This window comes from Rousettus aegyptiacus, unplaced genomic scaffold (genome assembly GCF_014176215.1).
Source record: "Rousettus aegyptiacus isolate mRouAeg1 unplaced genomic scaffold, mRouAeg1.p scaffold_m13_p_1, whole genome shotgun sequence".
Taxonomy (NCBI): Eukaryota; Metazoa; Chordata; class Mammalia; order Chiroptera; family Pteropodidae; genus Rousettus; species Rousettus aegyptiacus.
In genome coordinates, this window is record NW_023416284.1 from 11,314,753 (window position 1) to 11,335,014 (window position 20,262).

The 20,262-nt window shown below is 39.4% G+C and overlaps 1 protein-coding gene across 14 annotated transcripts in view; it reads right to left on the bottom strand.

Annotated features, from left to right (window-relative positions):
- The window catches only part of UBR4 (ubiquitin protein ligase E3 component n-recognin 4), a 119,993-nt gene extending 99,870 nt beyond the window's left edge, over positions 1–20,123 (bottom strand). For 9 of the 14 annotated variants that reach the window (XM_036229329.1, XM_036229307.1, XM_036229310.1 and 6 more), the window contains exons 1-16: positions 19,906–20,122; positions 13,873–13,970; positions 12,587–12,690; positions 11,673–11,802; positions 11,417–11,556; positions 10,816–10,918; positions 10,571–10,712; positions 10,299–10,423; positions 7,738–7,862; positions 7,082–7,141; positions 6,778–6,968; positions 3,120–3,219; positions 2,846–2,983; positions 2,296–2,413; positions 1,199–1,386; positions 108–267 (exon numbers count right to left, since the gene is read on the bottom strand). In XM_036229329.1, the coding sequence (XP_036085222.1) occupies positions 108–267; positions 1,199–1,386; positions 2,296–2,413; positions 2,846–2,983; positions 3,120–3,219; positions 6,778–6,968; positions 7,082–7,141; positions 7,738–7,862; positions 10,299–10,423; positions 10,571–10,712; positions 10,816–10,918; positions 11,417–11,556; positions 11,673–11,802; positions 12,587–12,690; positions 13,873–13,970; positions 19,906–20,081 (2,098 nt within the window). In that variant the 5' untranslated portion in view covers positions 20,082–20,122. Of the gene's footprint in view, positions 1–107; positions 268–1,198; positions 1,387–2,295; positions 2,414–2,845; positions 2,984–3,119; positions 3,220–6,777; positions 6,969–7,081; positions 7,142–7,737; positions 7,863–10,298; positions 10,424–10,570; positions 10,713–10,815; positions 10,919–11,416; positions 11,557–11,672; positions 11,803–12,586; positions 12,691–13,872; positions 13,971–19,905 lie in introns of all 14 variants that reach the window. The other 5 variants (XM_036229295.1, XM_036229298.1, XM_036229314.1 and 2 more) reach the window with 3 other exon arrangements.
- Between the last annotated feature and the right edge of the window lie 139 nt (positions 20,124–20,262).

The following is a 20,262-nucleotide window of genomic DNA, read 5'->3' on the forward strand; positions in this document are numbered from 1 at the left end:
GGGAAAACCAATTATTGAAGCTGCTACCTGATACATCACACCACCCTACCGACAGCCAAACTCCACTAGAAAAAAAAGTCCCCCAAGCACATCTCCTGTCTACTGACCCTTGAGTCCATCTTTGTCCACCTCCTTAATGATGCTGGCCAGTGTGGCCATGTGGTGTTCTGAAAGAGATACACTCAGATAGTTTCGGATAAAATTGTTCCGGGAGTTCAGCATGGAAGAGGTGATAAAGTTCAAAATGTTGGAAGCCAGACCTAAGAACTAAAAAGAACAAAAACAGCTCATATCATGTTCATAAGCCCAGAGCCCCTACAAATCCTAAATACAAATAGGAAATAAACTATGTGCATAGACCTCATACAATAAACAAACGAATTTAAAAATCAGATTTTAAATCACCTACAGTGGGACTAAGCTTAACTATGACAGTCTTCCCACGTAATTCTACCAGTTACACCAAATGGTATACCAGTTTTAGTACAAGAGACTTCATAAAATATTGTATGAAGACAAGATTTCCAAAAAGACTGACTCATTTCTTCCTCCTGTATTTTCCCAGCTCAAGGACATTATTGATATATTGATTTCTAAAAACTATATTATCATTATACATGTATAGATTTCCCAGATCTTCACCTCTCTGTTAAAATTAAATTGAATTGTTGTGTAAATGTTTTATGTCCAGATCCTTGACTAGACTAAGCTGTAGGAAAGCAAGGATTGTATCTGATTTGTTTGCTGATACGGCTTCAGAACAGGGGCTGACACTCAGTATATCATCAATACTGGTTAAACAAATCATTAGCAAGCCTTTATGATGTACCAGACCTATGCTAAGGGCTTTAATTTTTCACAGTATCCTTAGAGATAGGTATAATCAATCTCACACAATAAAAGAGGCAGGCAGAAGTTCAGATTTTTGCCCTAAGTCACAAAGCCGGTCAGCAGTAGAAGTAGGATTCAAACTCACTTCTGCCTAACCCAAAGTTGTTACTAACCCTCAATTAGAGAAACAGTACCAGAAATGTATGTTATGTAATCAAACATAATTGATACACTTGAGTCCTAAATAAAATTATCTTTAAACATTACAGTTATCCAGCCTACAAAATGTTTTAGTTCAAATGATTTGCTTTTCACACCCATTCTCCCCATTTCTCCTTCCCCTAAACCTCAAGAAATCCAATCTTACCAACTCTGGATCTTTGCGGCTAGCCAAAATGTTGCCCTTCTCACCAGAAGCCTGCTTACTGGGGCTTTTAACCCTAGGAGAGCTCTCCAGTGGAGGTGGCGGGGGTGGAGGCGGAGGTGCCACTTTCTCTTTACTGGGGGAGATGGTCTCCTCAAACCACTGCCCCAAAATTGGCTCGCTGTCATCATCTGAACAGAGAAAAAGTAACAAAAATAACACATTTTTTTTTAAATGTTGGTTGGTATATCTGTCAACGCAAGAGTATCTTGATTCTGGTGGCAGTTACACATTTACATAAATTTGTCAAAACTCATCTGCTGTACACCTGAAATTAACATAATATCATATGTCGACCATAACTGAAAATTTTTTTTAATGTTTTTTAAACTCATCTAAATGTACACATAAAATGGGAGCATTTTACTGTATGTAAATGATACCTCAATAAAACATTTTTTTTAAAGGTGCCAAACAAAGGAAGAGAAATAATTTAACTTTATTTTACTGGCAACAAACCAAACATTTTTAAGAGCAAATTTTTACTTGTCTATCAATCATAAATCTCAAGATAAGAATCATACCATTACAACACCACACATTGCTCCCACAAAACCGAACTTAAAAAATCTGGTATTTATCTTATTCACAGTCTCCCCAAACGAAAGCAGGAGGGAATGTTAGTTTTGCCCTGTTGCTCACTACAACGGAGTCTGGAGTTTCTCTCCCTAAGGTTCCCTAAGCCCCACACCTATGACAGCTAAACACCTCACACACTTTTTGAGTTTCACTGGGAAAGCTCAGAGCAGAGTTCACAAAATGGGTCAATACAAAAGAAAATATGAATTGTGATATATTTTGATTTTGGGGGAAAAGGAATAAAAAGTGATCTGGGCTTTGCTAATAGTAGGTTCTATCATTTTGTTTTCAATGGCTCAACTTACTCTTAATAACATGCCACCTTTGAGTGCACATAATAATAAGATCCAGGCTAGGCGGGTGAAAGAAAATGGTTAATAGGAAAGTAGAGGAACCTACTGGGGAAAGTTCCTTTTGTACCCTGTAGCCTATCTCCTGGGAGAGAGAAGAGAGGCCTCTACCTTGGCTGCTGTCCTCCTCTGTGCTGCTGAAATCATCCTCGTAGTAGGTGTTGGAGTCAGTAGAGGCGCTGGCATCACTGCTCATGGAGCCCTTCCTCTGACGCTGCAGGACACATGCCTAGGAAAACAGCAATGATCACAGCTGATGATCACAAAAATGGAACCATCCTACCCTACTTCATCTCATTCACTACTTGAAAAGTTTTCTCCATGTCTTATTCCTTTCTTCAAATCCAAGAAGTAGTTCTCTTTCAGAGCTCCCTACAAAAGTGCTCCAAAACCAGGGATATGGAAAACAATCAACAAATGAGTGTTTTAAGTGTCCTCTATGTTTTTGCTTCAGCATGCCAATTGTCGCAAATCATCGAGTAGCCAAGTGTCACAACACTGATAATAATTAATTCAAATGTATGGAATCATCCTCTCATCTTCAAAACCATTAGCACAAATTTGGTGTTTATAGAGGGTCAGAGCGTACAGTCAGTCTTATTCATTTTGAGGTTATACTATGTAAGATCTTCCAAATTACCAGTGGCGCGACCCCACCCACCTTTCTGTAGGAAGTTGAGAGTAACGTCAACAGCAGATTCGTCAGTGGGACAGAGTCAATCAGCCGCTGAATCCTCTGTATGGAGGTGCTCTGGGCCATAATGCTCAGGACGGCAGGGGGACCATCTGTCTCCCAACTCTGAAGGTAAACAGCAAAAGAGACTTAATGTTATGAGTCATCAGGAAATAACAATCTGATCTGCTGGCTCAAACTAGCTTACCCAGAAGTGGAGCAAGCCATCAACATGCTGATTCCCGGAGTATAATCCCCTCACCTTGTGCAGAGCTTCCACTTGCAGGTCTTGAAAAAGAGATGTTAACAGCTTGACAGCATGGTTTGCCAATATCACTGAGAGCACCCCAAATCCCTGATGCCTACGCAAAGAAAACACAAACCTTAAGATAATCAAAAACAATGGATCTTTCAGAATCCATGGACCTTTTCCTAGGGGAAATAAAAAAGTACACAAATACCCAAAACTCTGCATGTAACTTCAGAAGTGCACGACCTCCCTGAACTCAGGTCCACTAACTGCCGAAGGATGCATGGGCTTCGGATTAAGAACTCTGGGACTAGAAGAAACTTCCAAATCGATGGAATTTTGGAATTTAAACTATCAATTCAAAGCAGTTAGGTCATGTAAAGATACTGACATTTAAATGGTGGTTGAACTTTTTTAAAGTCATTCTTTCGAGGGAAAAAGATTAACAACTGCCAACTTCTATAAAAAAATTTGGGCATGAACCAAAAAGAACAAAAACAAAGTTTTACATTAAATCTTAGTAAAACTTTTTCTTTCTGTCCATATGACTGTATGATAATGGGTTAGCTATCTCATATACAATGAGCTCAGGTAAATCAGTAAGAAATAAGGACAAATGCCAAAGAGAAAACCTAGGCAAAGGACATAGGCAGTTTACAAAAGAAACACAAATGACCAATAAATGTATGACAAGGACAACCACACTAATAACCAAAGATATATGAATAAAAGCAATGTAATATCTTTCACCTCTAAGATTATCAAATATGAAGATGAATGATATCCACTGTCTAAGAGGAACTGTGGAAATGGGCCTATGCACACACAGCCAGTGGGAATGCAAGTTAGAGCAGCTTAGCAAAACATTTTGAATTTTTAAGTAAGTGTGCCCTTCTGTCTTAACAATACTTCCAAAGGTTTACCCCCAAGGGGATAATGAAACTAGTTCACAAAGTTTGTTTTAGAAGATTTATTAAAGCATGGTTTATCAAAACAAGAAATGTGGAACAACCTAATTAAGCAGTCAATAAAGTAATTAGTTAACGATGGTGTGTGTGTGTGTGTGTGTGTACATATATATATATAATATATACATGTATATATTTATATATAGGATGGTATATAGATATAATATATACATATATATTATACATATAGTGAAATACTATCAGACATTAAAACTTGTAATGTCACTGAAAATATGCCTACAATATTTTATAACAGTGATCCTATTTTTGTAAACATATTTTACATATGTGCACAGAAAAATATCTGGTAGAATGTTTACCAATTTGGGTGGTCGAATTTAAGATCATTTTTTTCCCTTTCTTACAGTTTATAACTTACACAATGTTCATGTACTCTTTCTAAATCTCAACAAACAACAGCCATGAATAAACGAAACAGAAACAAACTCAAAGATACAGAGAACATTTTGAACAATGGCTGCCAGATTGAGGGTGGGGCAGGGGTTAGGAGAATGGGTGAAAAAGAAGGGATTAAGAGGTACAAACTGCCAGTTATAAAAATAGTCACAGGATGTAAAGCACAGCATAGGGGATATAGTCAATATTGTAATAACTATGTACAGTGTCAGATGGGTACTAGACTTATCAGGGAGATCACTTCATAAGTTTCGTATAAATGTCTAATCACAATGTCGTACACCTGAAACTAATATAATATTGCATGTCATCTGTAATCAAAATTTTTTTTAAAAATGGCCATTTTTAAAACATAACTGCTACTTCTAAAGTTATACATACCTTTTGGCATTCACTCATTTGCTTTTACGACACCAAGAGTATAGACTCATAGAATCACAAATTACTGTTTTCTCTGGAACGTACTCACCTCCCTACTTTGCCTAGTATCTACAGCCATGCACCACTTAACAACGGGGATACATTTTGAGAAATGCACCATTAGATGATTTTGTTGTTATGCCAACATCACAGAGTATACTTACACAAACGTAGATTATACAGACTATTACACATCTATCTGGTATATCACCAGTATATATGTGGTCCATTGTCAACTGAAACGTTATGTGTCACGTGACTGTACTGCCAACAAATCTCAATGCTTATTTTAGAGTTCTGCTCAATTAACACTTCCTAGGGGAAGCCTGCCTTGATTTTTCTTACCAGGTCAAATGCCTCTATCGCAATACTCTCTAAATACAATCTGATATATATTTGCATGAATATGAACTTCAAGTCTCTTGGGAATATACCTGTTTTTTTGTTCACCATTCCAGACCAACACAGCCTGGGACAGAGAAGGTACTCAGTGAATAATGTGTTTAATAATGACTTCCTCCTTGAACTCCAGACTCATATACACAACTGCCCACACGACATCTCACATAGGGTCTGACAGTCATCTCTTCCCCTTCCTGCCACCCAGTCTACTCCAAGCTGCTGTTCCCTGGCTCAGTAAATTACACAACCCAATTCTGCTCATGCCAAAAAATTCTTATGTCATATTTTTCACACTCAACATCCAAGCCTGTCAGCTTTTACCTTCGAAACATATCCCACTTGACCTCTTCTCTCAGCCTTTGCCACCACCGCCCTATTCCAAGTCCCCGTCCTCTCTCATTAGGAGTAATGAATGCGTTAGCTTCCTAACTATTCTGCCTTCTTCTTGTCTAATGACCCTGCAGTCTATTCTCCATACAAGAGCTGGCTTCTCAAATCACTAATAAATCAGATCCTATTACTCCCTGTTGAAAAACCTCTAACATCTACAGATTACACCTGGCCCTAGGTGATTCAGCCCCTGGCTACCTCTCTGACATAATTCTCTATCACTCTCCCTCCTCAATTTTTCCATTCTAGCCATACTGACCTTGCTGATCTTTAAAAATGCCCGTCATACTTCCATCTCGAAACCTGTAAAATTCTACCACAAATATCTGTAGGGCTCACTCTGTTACTTCTTTCTCTACATCTTATCTTCAGAGCCCTTTCCTGACCATTGTAATTAAAATAATAGCCCTTAACACTCAGGCCTCTTGCTCTGGCTTATTTACCTTCACAACACTCATATATAATAATCTATTATGTATGAACTTACTCGTATATTTGTCCACTATTGTTCAGTTAGACAATAAACTCCATAAAGGCAAGGACTTTGCTTTGATTAGTGCCATACCCTCAATGCCTGAAAAGAGCCTAGTACATGGTAGGGACTGAGTAAACAAAAGCACGTAAGTCGTATCTTTAACTTCCCTCATAGTAAGCAAGGCTTAATGGCCACATTTCATCAAAATAGAAAAAAATATTTCAGGAAACAAGCCAGGAGGACCCAAGAGAATCCTCACTCTACAGGTAAACCTCCAAGTCAGATGTCACTGTATAAAACAGAAAGATTTTTTGATTTGAATCTCATAAAAATCCTAAAATATATATTACACAGATATTTTCTCCCTTACAGTTAAAAAAATAAGACTGGAGAGAATAAGTGATTCGCCAAAAATCACACAGCTACGATGTAGAGACCGTAGGCTCTATCGTCATCTTAGTTTTTCAATTCAACTGGGTATAGAGGCAAGTCTTCCTGTTAATGTAGAGGTGAGAAGAGTTGAACTACGTCCATCAATATAAAATGGCGGGGAAATTTAAGGTAACAGAATAAGAGGGACAATCGAGTAGACACATACCCTTTTCCGGGCCCCAATTTAGGAGAGCCCACGCCCTCTTTCGTACGAGAAAGGATGTCTCTGACTCGGAGTGCAGCCAGTGGATCTTTCTCTTTCCCCTTATCAGCCAAGGCAGTAGGACTGAGGTTCAATATGAGGAAAAGGCTGTTTAACAAACACCAGGCGCCCAGCAATTGGAAGTTCTGATAGTGCTGTTGAAAAAGGCACGGAAGAAAAATGTGAACATAGAGATCTTACAGGCTACAAGACAGGAACACATCTTAGACAGTACAAGACCAGAAAAAAGCAGAGACATGCTGCTTACCTCACCACCAGCCCGGCGGGAATTACAGATTGCTTGTCCAATCATGTCATAGATTTCAAGCTGTCCAATATCAAACATACACAAAAATCTGAACAAGCTGCCATATTTCATTATATTTCATTATAAATGCTAAATCCTACCCAAATTAATTTAGCATATCCTCGAGTCATTTCCCAATAACACAATTCCATCGCGCTTTCTTTCATCTTCACATGGCACTGGCTCCCTCCTTTCAATCAACTCATGTTACCTCAGAAGCATTCCCTCCACCCAATCTAAAGGAACACACCCAGGCCCAACAAACCCAGATCACTTTCCATCGCATGTATTCATCCTATATATTTACCATTAGCTGAAATTATCGGTTTCCTGTGTGTCTCCACTAAAAGTACACTAACACATAGTAAGTCCTCAAATATATGCTGACTGAATGGACTCGTCTTTCACAAGGTCCACTGCCACCACAAAGTTGCAGTGTTTTCTGCAGGGTCAACCGATCTGTCAAGTAAACAAGCAGAATGCCTAACTCTTAGACCTATTACCCAAGGGGAAAGGGTGTGCAGAGTACTCCATGTCCTTTCTTCTATCAAGAAAAACTGGCCATACACCCTCATCTGAACAATCAAGGCACCCATATGCCCAGAGGCTTGGCTTACGCATTTCTGGACAATCGTAGCTGCGTCACTCTCATAGTCATCTTCTTTGGAGCTTGTAGACCCTGTCCGCACTTGCTGAGCACTACCCACATGAAGAATGGCCATACAGGTTGCCACACTCACACCTGAAAAAAAAAAAAAATACAAAAATTCCAAGGATGGCATGGTCCCAAGAATCCACCAAAACTGAAATACAACCCACCCATAAACAGTTCCATGATTTGATTACTGAAAGTAAATTCCATAAAAGCAAGACTAACCTATGATCCAGCAATCATACTCCCAGATATTTACCAAAATGACCTAATAACACCTGTCCAAACAAAAATCTGCACACAAATATTATAGCTTTATTCATAATTGCCAACGAATGGAAGCAATCAAGATGTCTCAAAAGGTGAATGGATAAACAAACTGTGGTACAGGTATACAAGGAATATTACTCAGCAATAAAATAAAAAAGCTATCAAGCCACAAAAAGACATGAAAGAACCTACTTGGATATTCTAAGCAAAAGAAGCCAATCCGAAAAGACTACATGTTATATAGTTGATTCTAACTACATGACATTCTGGAAAAGGTAAAACTATGGAGACAGTAAAATATCAGTGGTTACTAGGGGTTAGGGTTGGGGATAGAGAAGTGACTACTAGGTGAAGCACAGGGGATTTTTAGGGCAGCTAAACTATTATTCTGTAGGATACAATGATGATGGATTATGCATCTGTCAAAACCCAAAGAACTGTATAATGCAAAGAGGGAATCCTAATGTAAACTATGAACTTCTGTTAATGATAATGTATCAGTATTGGTTCATCAACTATAACAAATATAGCATAATTCAATATGTTAATAATAAGGGAAACTGTAAGGAGGAGAGAGTAAATGGGAACTCTGTACCATTTGCTCGATTTTTCTATAAACCTAAAACTGCTTTAAAAATAAAATCTATTAATTTTTAAATAGTTTAAAAATTTTTTTTAAGATTATAGGGGAAAAAATCCCATGCTTAGTATTTCTCAAAGACATCAAGGCCAAATTCTTTTCTTTAAATCAAATCCCAAGTGATCAAATTTCAACAAACCAAATCGAAGATCTTTAATCTGACTAAGAATTTTTAAGAAATCTTTAATCCTTACTAACTAAATACACTGAGATATTCAAGAAATGCCTTAAAATTTTAATAAGACCTAAATATAAAAACGAAAAGATCAAAGGAAGCGGAATAGGAAATAAATACTGGAAATAGGCTTGGAGAGAGCACATGCTCACATGTATCCCTAGCTTTCTACTACTACTGCTGCTGTCAGCTCATGCCCTTAATGTGTTCTTGCCTGAATGACTGCAAATTCCTCCTGAAGGGTCTCCCTGCCTCCAGTATGCCCCACATGAAAATACCCTGCATGCTACTGCTTGAATGTTCTTCCTAAAATATAGCTCAGGTCATATCACACTTTGAAAAATTTAATGGTCTCTATTGTCTACCATATGTGGCCCAAATGACTTAAGAATGCATTTCTAAGCTCTCTGTGATTGGGTCCTTTCTTTCCGGTTGTACAATAACCACTGAACGTCATTATGTTCCCCAAACTCTAGACTACTTCTGGTCTTGTTTTTGCCTCTATCTAGGGACAGCCAAACTGAAATCCTACGAGCTCTACAAGATACTTCAGCAGAACTCCTTCATGACTACTGCCTTGCCCAGTTGAAAGAGCCTTTACCTTTATATTGCTATTTGTACACAAATGTTCAAAATAAGCTGTTCAAAGAATTCAGGAAGATCAACTTCAGCAATTTCTCTGTGCTCCTGAGCTCAAGTTTCCAAGATTGTTCAAATCCTCACTTATAAAACCAAGCGAACATTGGAAACTGTTATACTTTGCATGACATCCCAGGACTATGGTATTTAAAATCAAGGAGCAGTGAATTGGGTTAAAAAGTCACTATAACAATAACTTAAAAGAGATTAAACAGCTACTGTCAGGCCTCACTTCCAAGGCAGCACCATCAACAGGAAGGGGATTTTGTGGGAACATGAAGGACAACGCTCGTCATATTTATCAATATAAATAGATAGCACCTGTTCTAGGACGCCTTCCTCAAACCCGTTCCCACAGCAAAACGCACTCTCTCCCTCTTGTGTGTGCCCCTAATATTCTATACTTCTCTTCACTGCCTTCAGCGTCTCCTGTTTTATATTATATTGTGTGGTCCTAACCTGCTCTCCATGTTCGGGTGTTGGCTCCTTGAGCGCAGGGATTACATATTGTTCACCTCAATATCCCAAAAGCACTCGGCATTCCGCTTTTCATACAATAGACAGTATCTGCACATACCATGAAATCAAATGCACATGACACAGTGCCAGCAGCTAAACAATCGGACAAGTTACAAGATTCCTACTGAGACCTCATTTCACCTGGATGAGATATTAGATGATCCTTGGGGGAAGGGGCTAAGCAAAGGGGGAGACAGTAGAGTACTCGGAAGGATCTCATGATTTCCAGGAAGTATACCTGTGCTTAACTAAGAAAATGAGATCAGACATAATAACTTCTCACCTGCATATAGACAACTTAGGCTGAGCACTGTCACATCTTGCAGACGAGAGGGATTGAGAGGTTCCAACACGGGTAGAGAAAGGGTATCCAATGCCATGGTTACATCGATCACCAGAGAATGAAAACTGGAGCATAAAAGAGATGAACAGAAATGTCCCTTAGAACTGTTTGCGTCTATAATCTGAAAGTAGGCATGTCATAAAAACTAACCAGTTTATCTCTTTTGAGAGCCGTATTAGAATGTAAAGTAGATGGACCCTGGAGCACCTTACCCATTACGAACGGCAGTGGCATCTGCTACTGTTGCCGGCATGATGAAGAAGGAATTGGCCAACACTGCATCTTGAAACCGATTGATGTAGCGTAGAAAATATGGCAGGTTCAAACAGACACGTAGTAGCTTCTCTGAGCCACCTGAATTAATGAAAAGGCTCATTAGGCTTTTATGCTGAGTCTTCTCTGCCTAAAAAATTTTTGAAAACAGAGGAACCCGTTTTCTGACGATTAAGAGTCTTACCAAGCTCTTGAAGACTAGCCACATTCTGAGCTATGAACACATTCTTGGTTTTGACAGCAGAGACTTGATCTGTGGATGACTGCTCATCATTTTCTCCTTCCACCTGAAGAGAAACAAAGGAGAAGAAATGCCTATCAAGACACTATCATACGTTGACTGGTTCCCTGGAGTTCAGAACCAAACCAACTGTCCAAATGAAGCAGCTTCATGGATATTCTTCAGAAACCCCAGTTAATAAGCGGAAATTCCTCTCTAACGCTGGGGAAAATACAAATTATTTTCGAAAAAAGATGAGGGGATATATATATAGCTTTATAAAATATATATCCTACAACTACCATAGAGTGATGCCTTTTATGGGAAACATGCTCTTTATGTTTATTTACACTGAGAAATATTAAAAGAATGGTCATCAAAATTGTAGCAACTGGGGACAGGAGGAGTTGGGGTGAGTTTTAATTTTTTTGGTTTATATTCTTCGATTTTTTTCTACCATAGGCAGTACATCATTTTATATCACAAATATAAAATACGTTTGTTTGTTTTTTCTAGTATTGTCTTAGCAAACCCCACAGGGATGAGGACAGCTGAAGTAACTCACCGGAGTCTGTGGACCTACAGGCGGCGATGCTATAGTTCTAGGGTTGAAAACCGACGTCAGCTGGTTCAAAAAATTCATCTGTACCTCCTTCTGCCTCAGCTCTGGGCTTACTGGTGAGGCCAGCTCTTTCTGATCTTCCACTGTAAAAATATAAAAGCAAAAAGAAGAATGAGGAGAATGCCACTAAAAGGCAAAACAGGACTAGAGCTAGCCAGGGAAGTGGCCACGTAACGAGGTATGACAATGGAATACTCACCATCTGAGAGTGTCTTCACCGTTTGTGGCAGCTTGGCCGATTTCATCATTGCTGTAAACGTGATAATTTCAGTTCTGTCTAGTCGGCTACAGCCAGTGCACAGGCCCTTGATGAGGAGAATCAAGTGTTTCTGAAAAGAAAACAAATTCAAATATGTCTTTTAGAAGACTCTACTCTTTTGGGACTTCTAACAGGCGCAGAACCAAATTTAGGTTAATGCAAGAACTACGATCTTAAGAAAGACACTAAAACAGAGATCACGAGCTGATGGTCCTCCGACCACATCTGGCTTCCAGATTTATCTTACTATTCTCACAACGTTGTTGTTTTTTAATTTGTTAAGGCTAACTTTTAAAAACATGGGAGGTTTAACGTACAAATCTAGATTTCTTATCCCTCTCAATAACTCACAAGATAGAGCAATGAGCCTTTGAACCTCCAATCTTGCATGGCAACACTGAGCTGGAACCAAATAGTGACTGGCTCCTTTATAGCTGGGTCGTGTACTCATCTCAACCGGTACACTTTACTCATTTTATGTTATTTGCCTGGCCCTGGAGGCATGTAACTTTGGAATCCTTAAAAAAGTCTCTACAACCCTCTATACCAGATATTGGCAAACCACAACCCCAATTCAGCCCACTGTCTATTTTTGTAAATAAAGTTTACTGCACCACAGTTACGCTCAGCCATTTACGTATTGTCTGTGGCTGCTTTCACACCACAAAAGCAGAGCTTAAAAGGCCGAGACTTGTTGCAACAGGGACTGGATAGTCAGCAAATTATTTACTATCTGGCATATTGCAAAAAATGTTTACCAACCTCTACTCTATGCCATCTCTTCTCCATCATTCCACTAGTTGGTCACAATCCTACCTCAAAATAAGAGCCAGAAATGGGCCCATCACTCTCACCTGGGACACAGCACAAGCCTCATCTGGATTCTCCAGACGTAGGAGAGAAAACTCAATCAGGACTTTACAGGCTGCTGCCACCGACTGAAGCTGGTTCCGGGGAACTAAGAAAGTAATAAGCTTTAATTAACCTCCAATTTCTATAACTCACTTCAGCCTTATAGTCAATAAGTCAAACATTTCCAATATCATTCCATGATAATAATTATTCAGAACCAACAACCCGAGGGGTAAACAAGGGCATCTTGGCATTGATAACCATCAACTGTTTATAAATCAATTTATCTTGTACATTTATTAGACACTAACAGGAAATAAGTCACTGTAAATATCAAAAACTTCAAATATATTAACTCACTTAACCCTTCAACCAATTCTATGAGGTTGGTATTATTATCTGTTCTCTCTCCTTTTCCTAATAGATAATGAACTTAAACCACATAGAGGTTAAATGACTTGCCCTAAGTCATACAGTTAGTAAAATCCAGAAAGTCTGCCTCTAAAGTTCACTCTCTTAACTATTAGAATATACTACCTCTCTTTTGCCATAGGTTCTAAATGCCTTTTTAACAAAGGGCTGCCCACACAGTTTCTTCACGCTACATGTAACTCTTCTATCAGTAGCCAGTGCCTATAATAGACAGCTTTGGACACTAAAAGGTTATTCAGCAACCCTATAGCTTTCTTTCATTTTACTTGCTTAGAAACTATTTAAGTAAACAAATCATTAGAATTCCACAGAACTACATGAGTTAAGATTTTTAAAAAACTGAAAATGCAAAAACTCAGAAATAGTGGAAAATAAGGGCTTGGTCACTTTTTGAGTAGAAAAGTTTAAAAGATGAGGAACTGAATTTGAATTTTTTTTTTCATACCAGAGAATTTACACAAAAGGAAATTTACTTTCTCACCAAAACCAAATAAGGAATAGAGCTTTAGTTAATGGCTGCTAACAACCCCAAGTCAGTACCTACCCATCCCCCAACTACCCCCAAAATAAACACACTAGTGATTACATTTGTGAAATCAATAAAATGCTTTTGATTAAGAAAGTTGGGTTATGAGGCAGATGTCCAAATCAAGTAGTTTTTAAATCCCTCTTGGTTGGCCTAAGGAAAGAACTTCTGGAGCCTTATCACACTGAGAGTTGTCCCACTCTTGGGTAGACAGGTTAGGAGGGCTAACATGCAGACTTCGTCAATGACTGGTTCAGACATCCTAAGGGGAGGACACAATCTCCCTATTCACAAGCCCTCAGAAGGGAGTGACAAGAGTGGAATACTTACTGAGGCTGCAAACTGTTGTAATATAGTGTGTAGAAAGTGCAACAAAAGATGAGTAGAATGGCTCATACTGCTTCTCATGGTGCAAGATTTCTGATTCACTGCGAAGAAAATATTCGGCCAAGATTTACTTAGTGCTTACTATATGCCAGACACCCTACCCCTTTATAGGCATTCTCTTACTTAATCCTTGTAGCAACCTTATTTGATAGACTTGTTATCATCTGTATATTCAAAACTGAGAAAGTGAAGTGTAAAGAATTAACATTAAGTACCTTGTCCAAGGTATCTGGCTTCATTAGTGGCAAAGGCTAATAGGCAGGAAACATTTTCAAACTCATGAAGAATTAAGGAGATACAAGTAAAAACAAGATACCATTTTGTCTTATATTGCTAATAGGCAAAAACCAATTTGTACTGGCCAAAAGGGGGTAGACCAGAGCACTTAAAATACTATCAGTAAAAATGCAGATTATAATAACCCCTTCTGAAGACCAAACAAGGCTACTTCATAATGTAATAACTTAAAAACAATCAACAACCCAAGGGCAGAAACCATCTAACTGGTGCTAAAATCCAAAATTCACTTATTGCCAGTGTTCTCTTCCCAATTCCCCTCCTGGTAGGATACAGCTAGATCGCAACTATTGAGTAATTTTTAACCACTTCCCTAATCCTTAGCTGAGGAAATGCCCTCTTGTGTGAAAATCTGGAGCCTGACTAGACCTAAAGGCTGGATACATTCACATTTATGTCATTCTCTCTATCAAAGCAGATGTTAATCCACAATCCATGAAATAAGAATGCAAAGAAAAGACTAAAATGTATCTTATTAAATGGAAAGGGAAGAACTAAATAGTTTCCCCAGTGAGTTATTCTCCAACCAGAAGTATCAGCCTAGGGAGAAAAACGTAAACAATCAGTATTCTATCCACTTGCCAAATCAACACAGGAGCCGAAAGGACAAGTTCAAACATTCTGAAGGTGCCAATGTGAGTGATGAATCACCTCCAATAGCACTTAAGAGTCTGTCACTGCAAACACTTTGCTATTTGAGGATTTATCAAGGATAAATGGGTATTTAACAAAACTCAGTTCCTTATCTTGGAACAACTCCTTCACGGAGAAAAAATACTTGTGGAGCACTTATGATGTGCAACGATCTCACTGCCCACCAATATGCATCTCTCCCTATTTGTCAGATGAACAAAAAAGAGGAAACAAAAACACTTTTAAGCCAAGCAGCACTCACTTTCTAGTGACGATCACATTGGAAAGGGTCATATATTTGGCAGAAAACTCCTACTACATCCCCTTGCTTCTACCTCATATACTTAGTTGTTTCTCCACCTCTATCCTTACACTTTTTCATTGTTCTAAAGTTTTTCCACCTTGTAATTTGATGTATTATACTGAGTTATTTACCTTTTCTGCTTTATTTTAATAGTTCAGAGCTGCTTACCCCTGCCCCCGTTTTTCAGCTCAACAAGTTTACCAAAACTAAGATAAAAACTGCCCACCCAAAGGATGAACTTATTCTGTTACTTTCATTCCTAGTCAGATAATGAAACAGATTTAAATACAGGAATAAACTCATTTAATTGACTGGTTCAGTGTTGGTCCATTGTGATTTAACGAACCCTACTTCCTGCCCTAGAAAAAACAACTGCCTTATTTCAATAAAGAATGTACTTTGGGAAAAGTTGAATATTGGTATAGAAAAAAAAAAAAACAGCAGTCTTGAGCTCCGTTTACAATTCTCTTAGAGCAAACTAAAGAGAAACCTGGGGAAACTAGTTTTAAAAAGACGTGAAGGAGGGAAGAGACATGTGGTCAATGACAATGTCATTATCTCTTGATTTTAAAGAAACAAGTGTGTATGAGTCACCTAATAAAGATGAGCTGCCACACTTCTTTACCCCACCCTCATTCCCCAAGAATCTGACAAACACCAAGACACCAGAACATGCAAAAAAATGGAAAAATGGAATAAACGGCAAGAAGTTAGGTAAGAAGAGGAAGAATGAAGAAACTGGAGGTATGTATAACACAAGAAGGAAAATAAGGAGACTTAAAAATCTCTCTCTCCTCTAGGCAGTCAAGCTATCTTCCTGACACACGTGTCTTCTAACAAACTTCCCAGCAACACCACCCCTGAGCCTGATACACTGCTGAAAGACACAACATTTATATTCCATACAAAATAAATACAATGCAGACTACAAAGGGAAATGGCAGCTAAGCAGCCAGGTCAGAGAAATCCACTTTGACACAGTAAGTAAAAAAGAACTGGCAACGGTCTGGAAATATCTAGCTTTTTATAGGAAGAAGTGGAAATCTGATTCACCTCCCTTCTCTCACTTGGATAACATACTATTCATATCTTCTTCTGTAAACTGTGGAAACCACAAACCCCTTTCGACTCCCAAGTAGAGAATCCACTATGCTTATCAGGATATTTATCATGAAACAAGTAAGCATAATGAACACATTAATTATATTAAAATGTTTTTTGAACATGTGCTGTGTATCTCAGAATATTTAATAGATATTAACCAAAGAACTGAAAGCTTTTCAAATATGTCCCTCACACCCATGACAAATCTGTGGTGAATGTGACACTAACGCACGGAAATATTAACTAGTACCAAGACTAAATTCACAATTATATTCCATCATTTGGTGGTGGGCTTTTTTAACCCCTACACATCAATCACAAACTCAAGTGCTACAGCATGTAAACTCAAAAAATCATGGCATTAAAGCATCCGTGTCCCCCTTTCAAGATTTTTAGGAAATGACTATGTGTTATCCAATGGGAATGTTGTAGCAGCTTCTGCCTTCCCAAGTAGGTCTCTCTGGCCTATATTTTATCAAATAACTGGGAGGCAGAGACTCAAAGTGGCTTATCACTAAAGAGGCCAGGACACCCTAGGAAGGACTGACTCAGGGGAAAGAGGAATTTTTCTCTTGTAATCTACGGAATCAATCAAATTGTTCAGTGACAGTCACGCTCACCACCATCTTGCACAGGGTTAAGAAAGGAACTCTGTATTTGATAATACCTTAAAACATACAGCCACATTCAGCAATTACACTAATCCCACATAAAGTATAGGTTCCATTAAACTAATTCTAGCCTTCGATCTTTACCATGAAAAGATGCTCACAGCAAGGAGTAGAAGTAAAAATAAACTCCCCTTTAAGTAAACTCAAATATGTTTTTCTTTTAAAACGCTAATGACACTTTTGAGAGTACCTACCCAATTTATCCATGTTAATCTAGTCCTCCTTTGTTTTGCAGTTTGGTTACAAAGTCAAACTTAACAGTCTGGACCTAGGAATATTATCTATCTTTTCTTTAAACTCAAAGGTCAATTCCAACTATAAAAGTATAAAGAATAGGGACAGAAAACAGACCAGCAGAGTACTGGGGAGTCTCTAAAGACATTTGTCATCATCCTCAAATGTCAAAAAGGGAGGAAAATTCAAAGGATGAGCAGGCTGCCAGATAGAAAAAGTGAGCAGGCATGATGGAGCCAGGGCATGGGAAGCAGAGAATAGCAGCTTGCAACAGAAAAACTGAAGGTCCCTGGAGGCAAAGAAGAAAAACATGGAACAATAGAAAGAAACACAGGAACTGCAGAAAATGGGAGCAGTAGCCACAGAAGTAAAACAGCAGCCTAGGCACACAAATCTCTGATTAGCAACCAAACGAAGCCCACCACAGCAAATGTACAGTGTTGGCTCTGATCTGGTCCTATACTCAATGGCCGTAACTCTCTATTCGAGAATAATTCTAATAATAATTCCATAATTCTAACGCCCTCACTTCATTTTTTGAAAGGCAAATAAAACCTGAGAAACACAATACTGACAGCAGGGTGCTAATTTTTGCGCTCCAAACCATGTACTGGCAAACACTGGCCTGCAGGCCAAATCTGGCCAGTCACCTATTTGTACAGTCTATATTTAAGAATGGTTTTTATATTTTTTTAATGGCTGGGAAAAAAATCAAAAGAAGGATATTTTATAACATGGAAATATATGAAATTCATGCTTTGGTGTCCATAAATAAGACTTGGGAACATAGCCACGCCCACTCATTTATGTATTGAGTCCGGTTGCTTTCTCCATACAGTGGTCAAGTTGACTAGTCTGGAGAGACCATATGGCTTTCAAAAATTTACTATCTGATCTTTTACAGAAAAAGTGTGCCAACCCCTGCTCTACACCGAACTGAACATATAGTATGTTTAGTTATTTTAACTGCAAAGAACTTGTAAGCCTGATGTTTCTTCTAGAAATTTTTATTAAAAAAGTTTTTTTTTCTTAAGATAATATTCTTCTCATAAAGCCTGAAGAGGACAAATAGCAAGCTTTCAAAGTTAGCTGAGACAAAAATCAGAACAGAGACTTCAAGGATCTTGCTTTCCAATAGAAGTTTGTGTTACTAAACAGCCAGCAGTTTGGACCTCTTTTCTAAACCATGAAGAGAGGTCTAACGAGTGTTCCAAACACAGGCAGCTCTTGATTATCTTAGCTAACATAGGGTGCAGGAGGAGTCACTTATTACTCACGTGGAAAAATTCAAACCTAGTTTTGATATATTTGGCTTTGGCTCCTTCTACAGGTTGGAGGGAGTTGCTTAACTATTACGGTTTAAAAGGCATGGACTCAGAACACCGGATGTATGGGAAGGTGTCAACAAATGACTTTATAAGCTACTCAGTTCATGTCTACAAAAACATAAAAGCAAATGTTCAAAAAAGAGTGTAACACTATTTATTATAAGTAACAAGATGAATATAATTCATCAAAAACACCACTAGTCTAAATGTTTCAAAGTTTTTAAAAAGCTACATAATTTAAGAGCATTACCTTTGATACTTGTCTACAACTTCAGAACATTCTGGGCTTAATAGATACAAAAATTCTGAAAAGTAAACTGCAAAGTTACTAAACTCAACCATATTTAATTACATATGTATTTTTAAATTGCATCCGAAGCATCACAAAGCTAACAATAAGCACTGTAGTAAACAATATGTCAAACCATGGGCCTTCTGAATTTAGTAATAAGTAGCAATTTCTAACCTTCTGAGAAACATTTAGATACACCATTGTTGGCATGAAGCTAAAATGACCCAGTTAGCAACTGAAGGGAGTTGCTGAAGTAAAGGTTGGCTAGAAAAATGAAAGTGAGACTGGCTTGAAAAGCATGTCTACCATTACACTAATGAAAGACTGCTCTGAGCAAGGTAAGTCAGGAAAACGCAAGCACTCTGACATCACCACCTTCCTATAAACAACTCTCACCATCTAAGAATCTCTATATAAAAAGGCAAAAACCATGTAACAGCAAAGCAATACATAGGCGCATCTGTAAGAGTATGAACACATTTTATTGGAAGAGAAAAGAGAACACCTTCTTTGGGAAAATGACCTCGTAGACTAACACGCTGGAATATTTTTAATCAAAGACCGTTACAGTAGAAATATACAGTAAGTGCCACCTGAAAAGAAAATCAGCGATGGTCTCTAGTAGCTTCAGTCATAGAAACAGCACGTGCCCTCAAGTGATTACAGCACCACGAGAGACCGTTATTAAATTGTGTGGTACGTCTCCAATTTAAACCCCGGGCCCCGCTCTGGCCCAGGATAGGGGCAAGAGTGCCGGCGAGAAATGCAAACTCATCAGCGCTTTGACCTTAACACAGGGGCAGCCCCGGGGACGTTCCCCTAAGAGCGCGGTGCATTTCGAAGTCGCTCCGGAACGGGTCTGACCACGCCCTCCGGAGAAGGCGACCTCAAAAGTTTTGCTGGCGAGGGACACCGAGGTACAGATGATTTACCTGGACTGGCAGAAGGAATCCCGGACAAGCCCTTGTCCCAGGGAGCCGGGGAGCCCCGCCGCCATGGCTGGGGTGGGGGTCCGCGAGCAGCAGGAGATGGCCCGGGAAGCGGGTCCAGACGATCAGCAGAACCTCCCTTCCCCCTCCCTGCGCCCGCCCCTCCGGGGCCGCCGCCCGGTACCTCTCGATTACTGAGGCCACCAGCTGCGGCAACTCCTTCATCTCGAAGGCGGAATAGGACGCGGACAGCAGCGGCCGCACAGCCACCTCCCAGCCCGGGGTCGTGTCCGCCCCTGTCTCCGAGGCCCCGGGCGCCGGCGCCGCTGCCGCTGCCTCTTCGCCGCCGCTCGTCGCCATCTTCCGTCGTACTACTGCGGCTCCCTCCGGGGGCTTGCCACCGGCCCAGCGCCGCCTCCCGTGAGGGGGCGGAAGTTACGTAACCGGTTGCGTCAAAGTGCGCGACGCAGTCGCCGGCCAAAATACGCGACGCGCGGGGACGGTCTCCCTTAGCTCTCAGAGCAGGCGTGCGGCGCGCCCG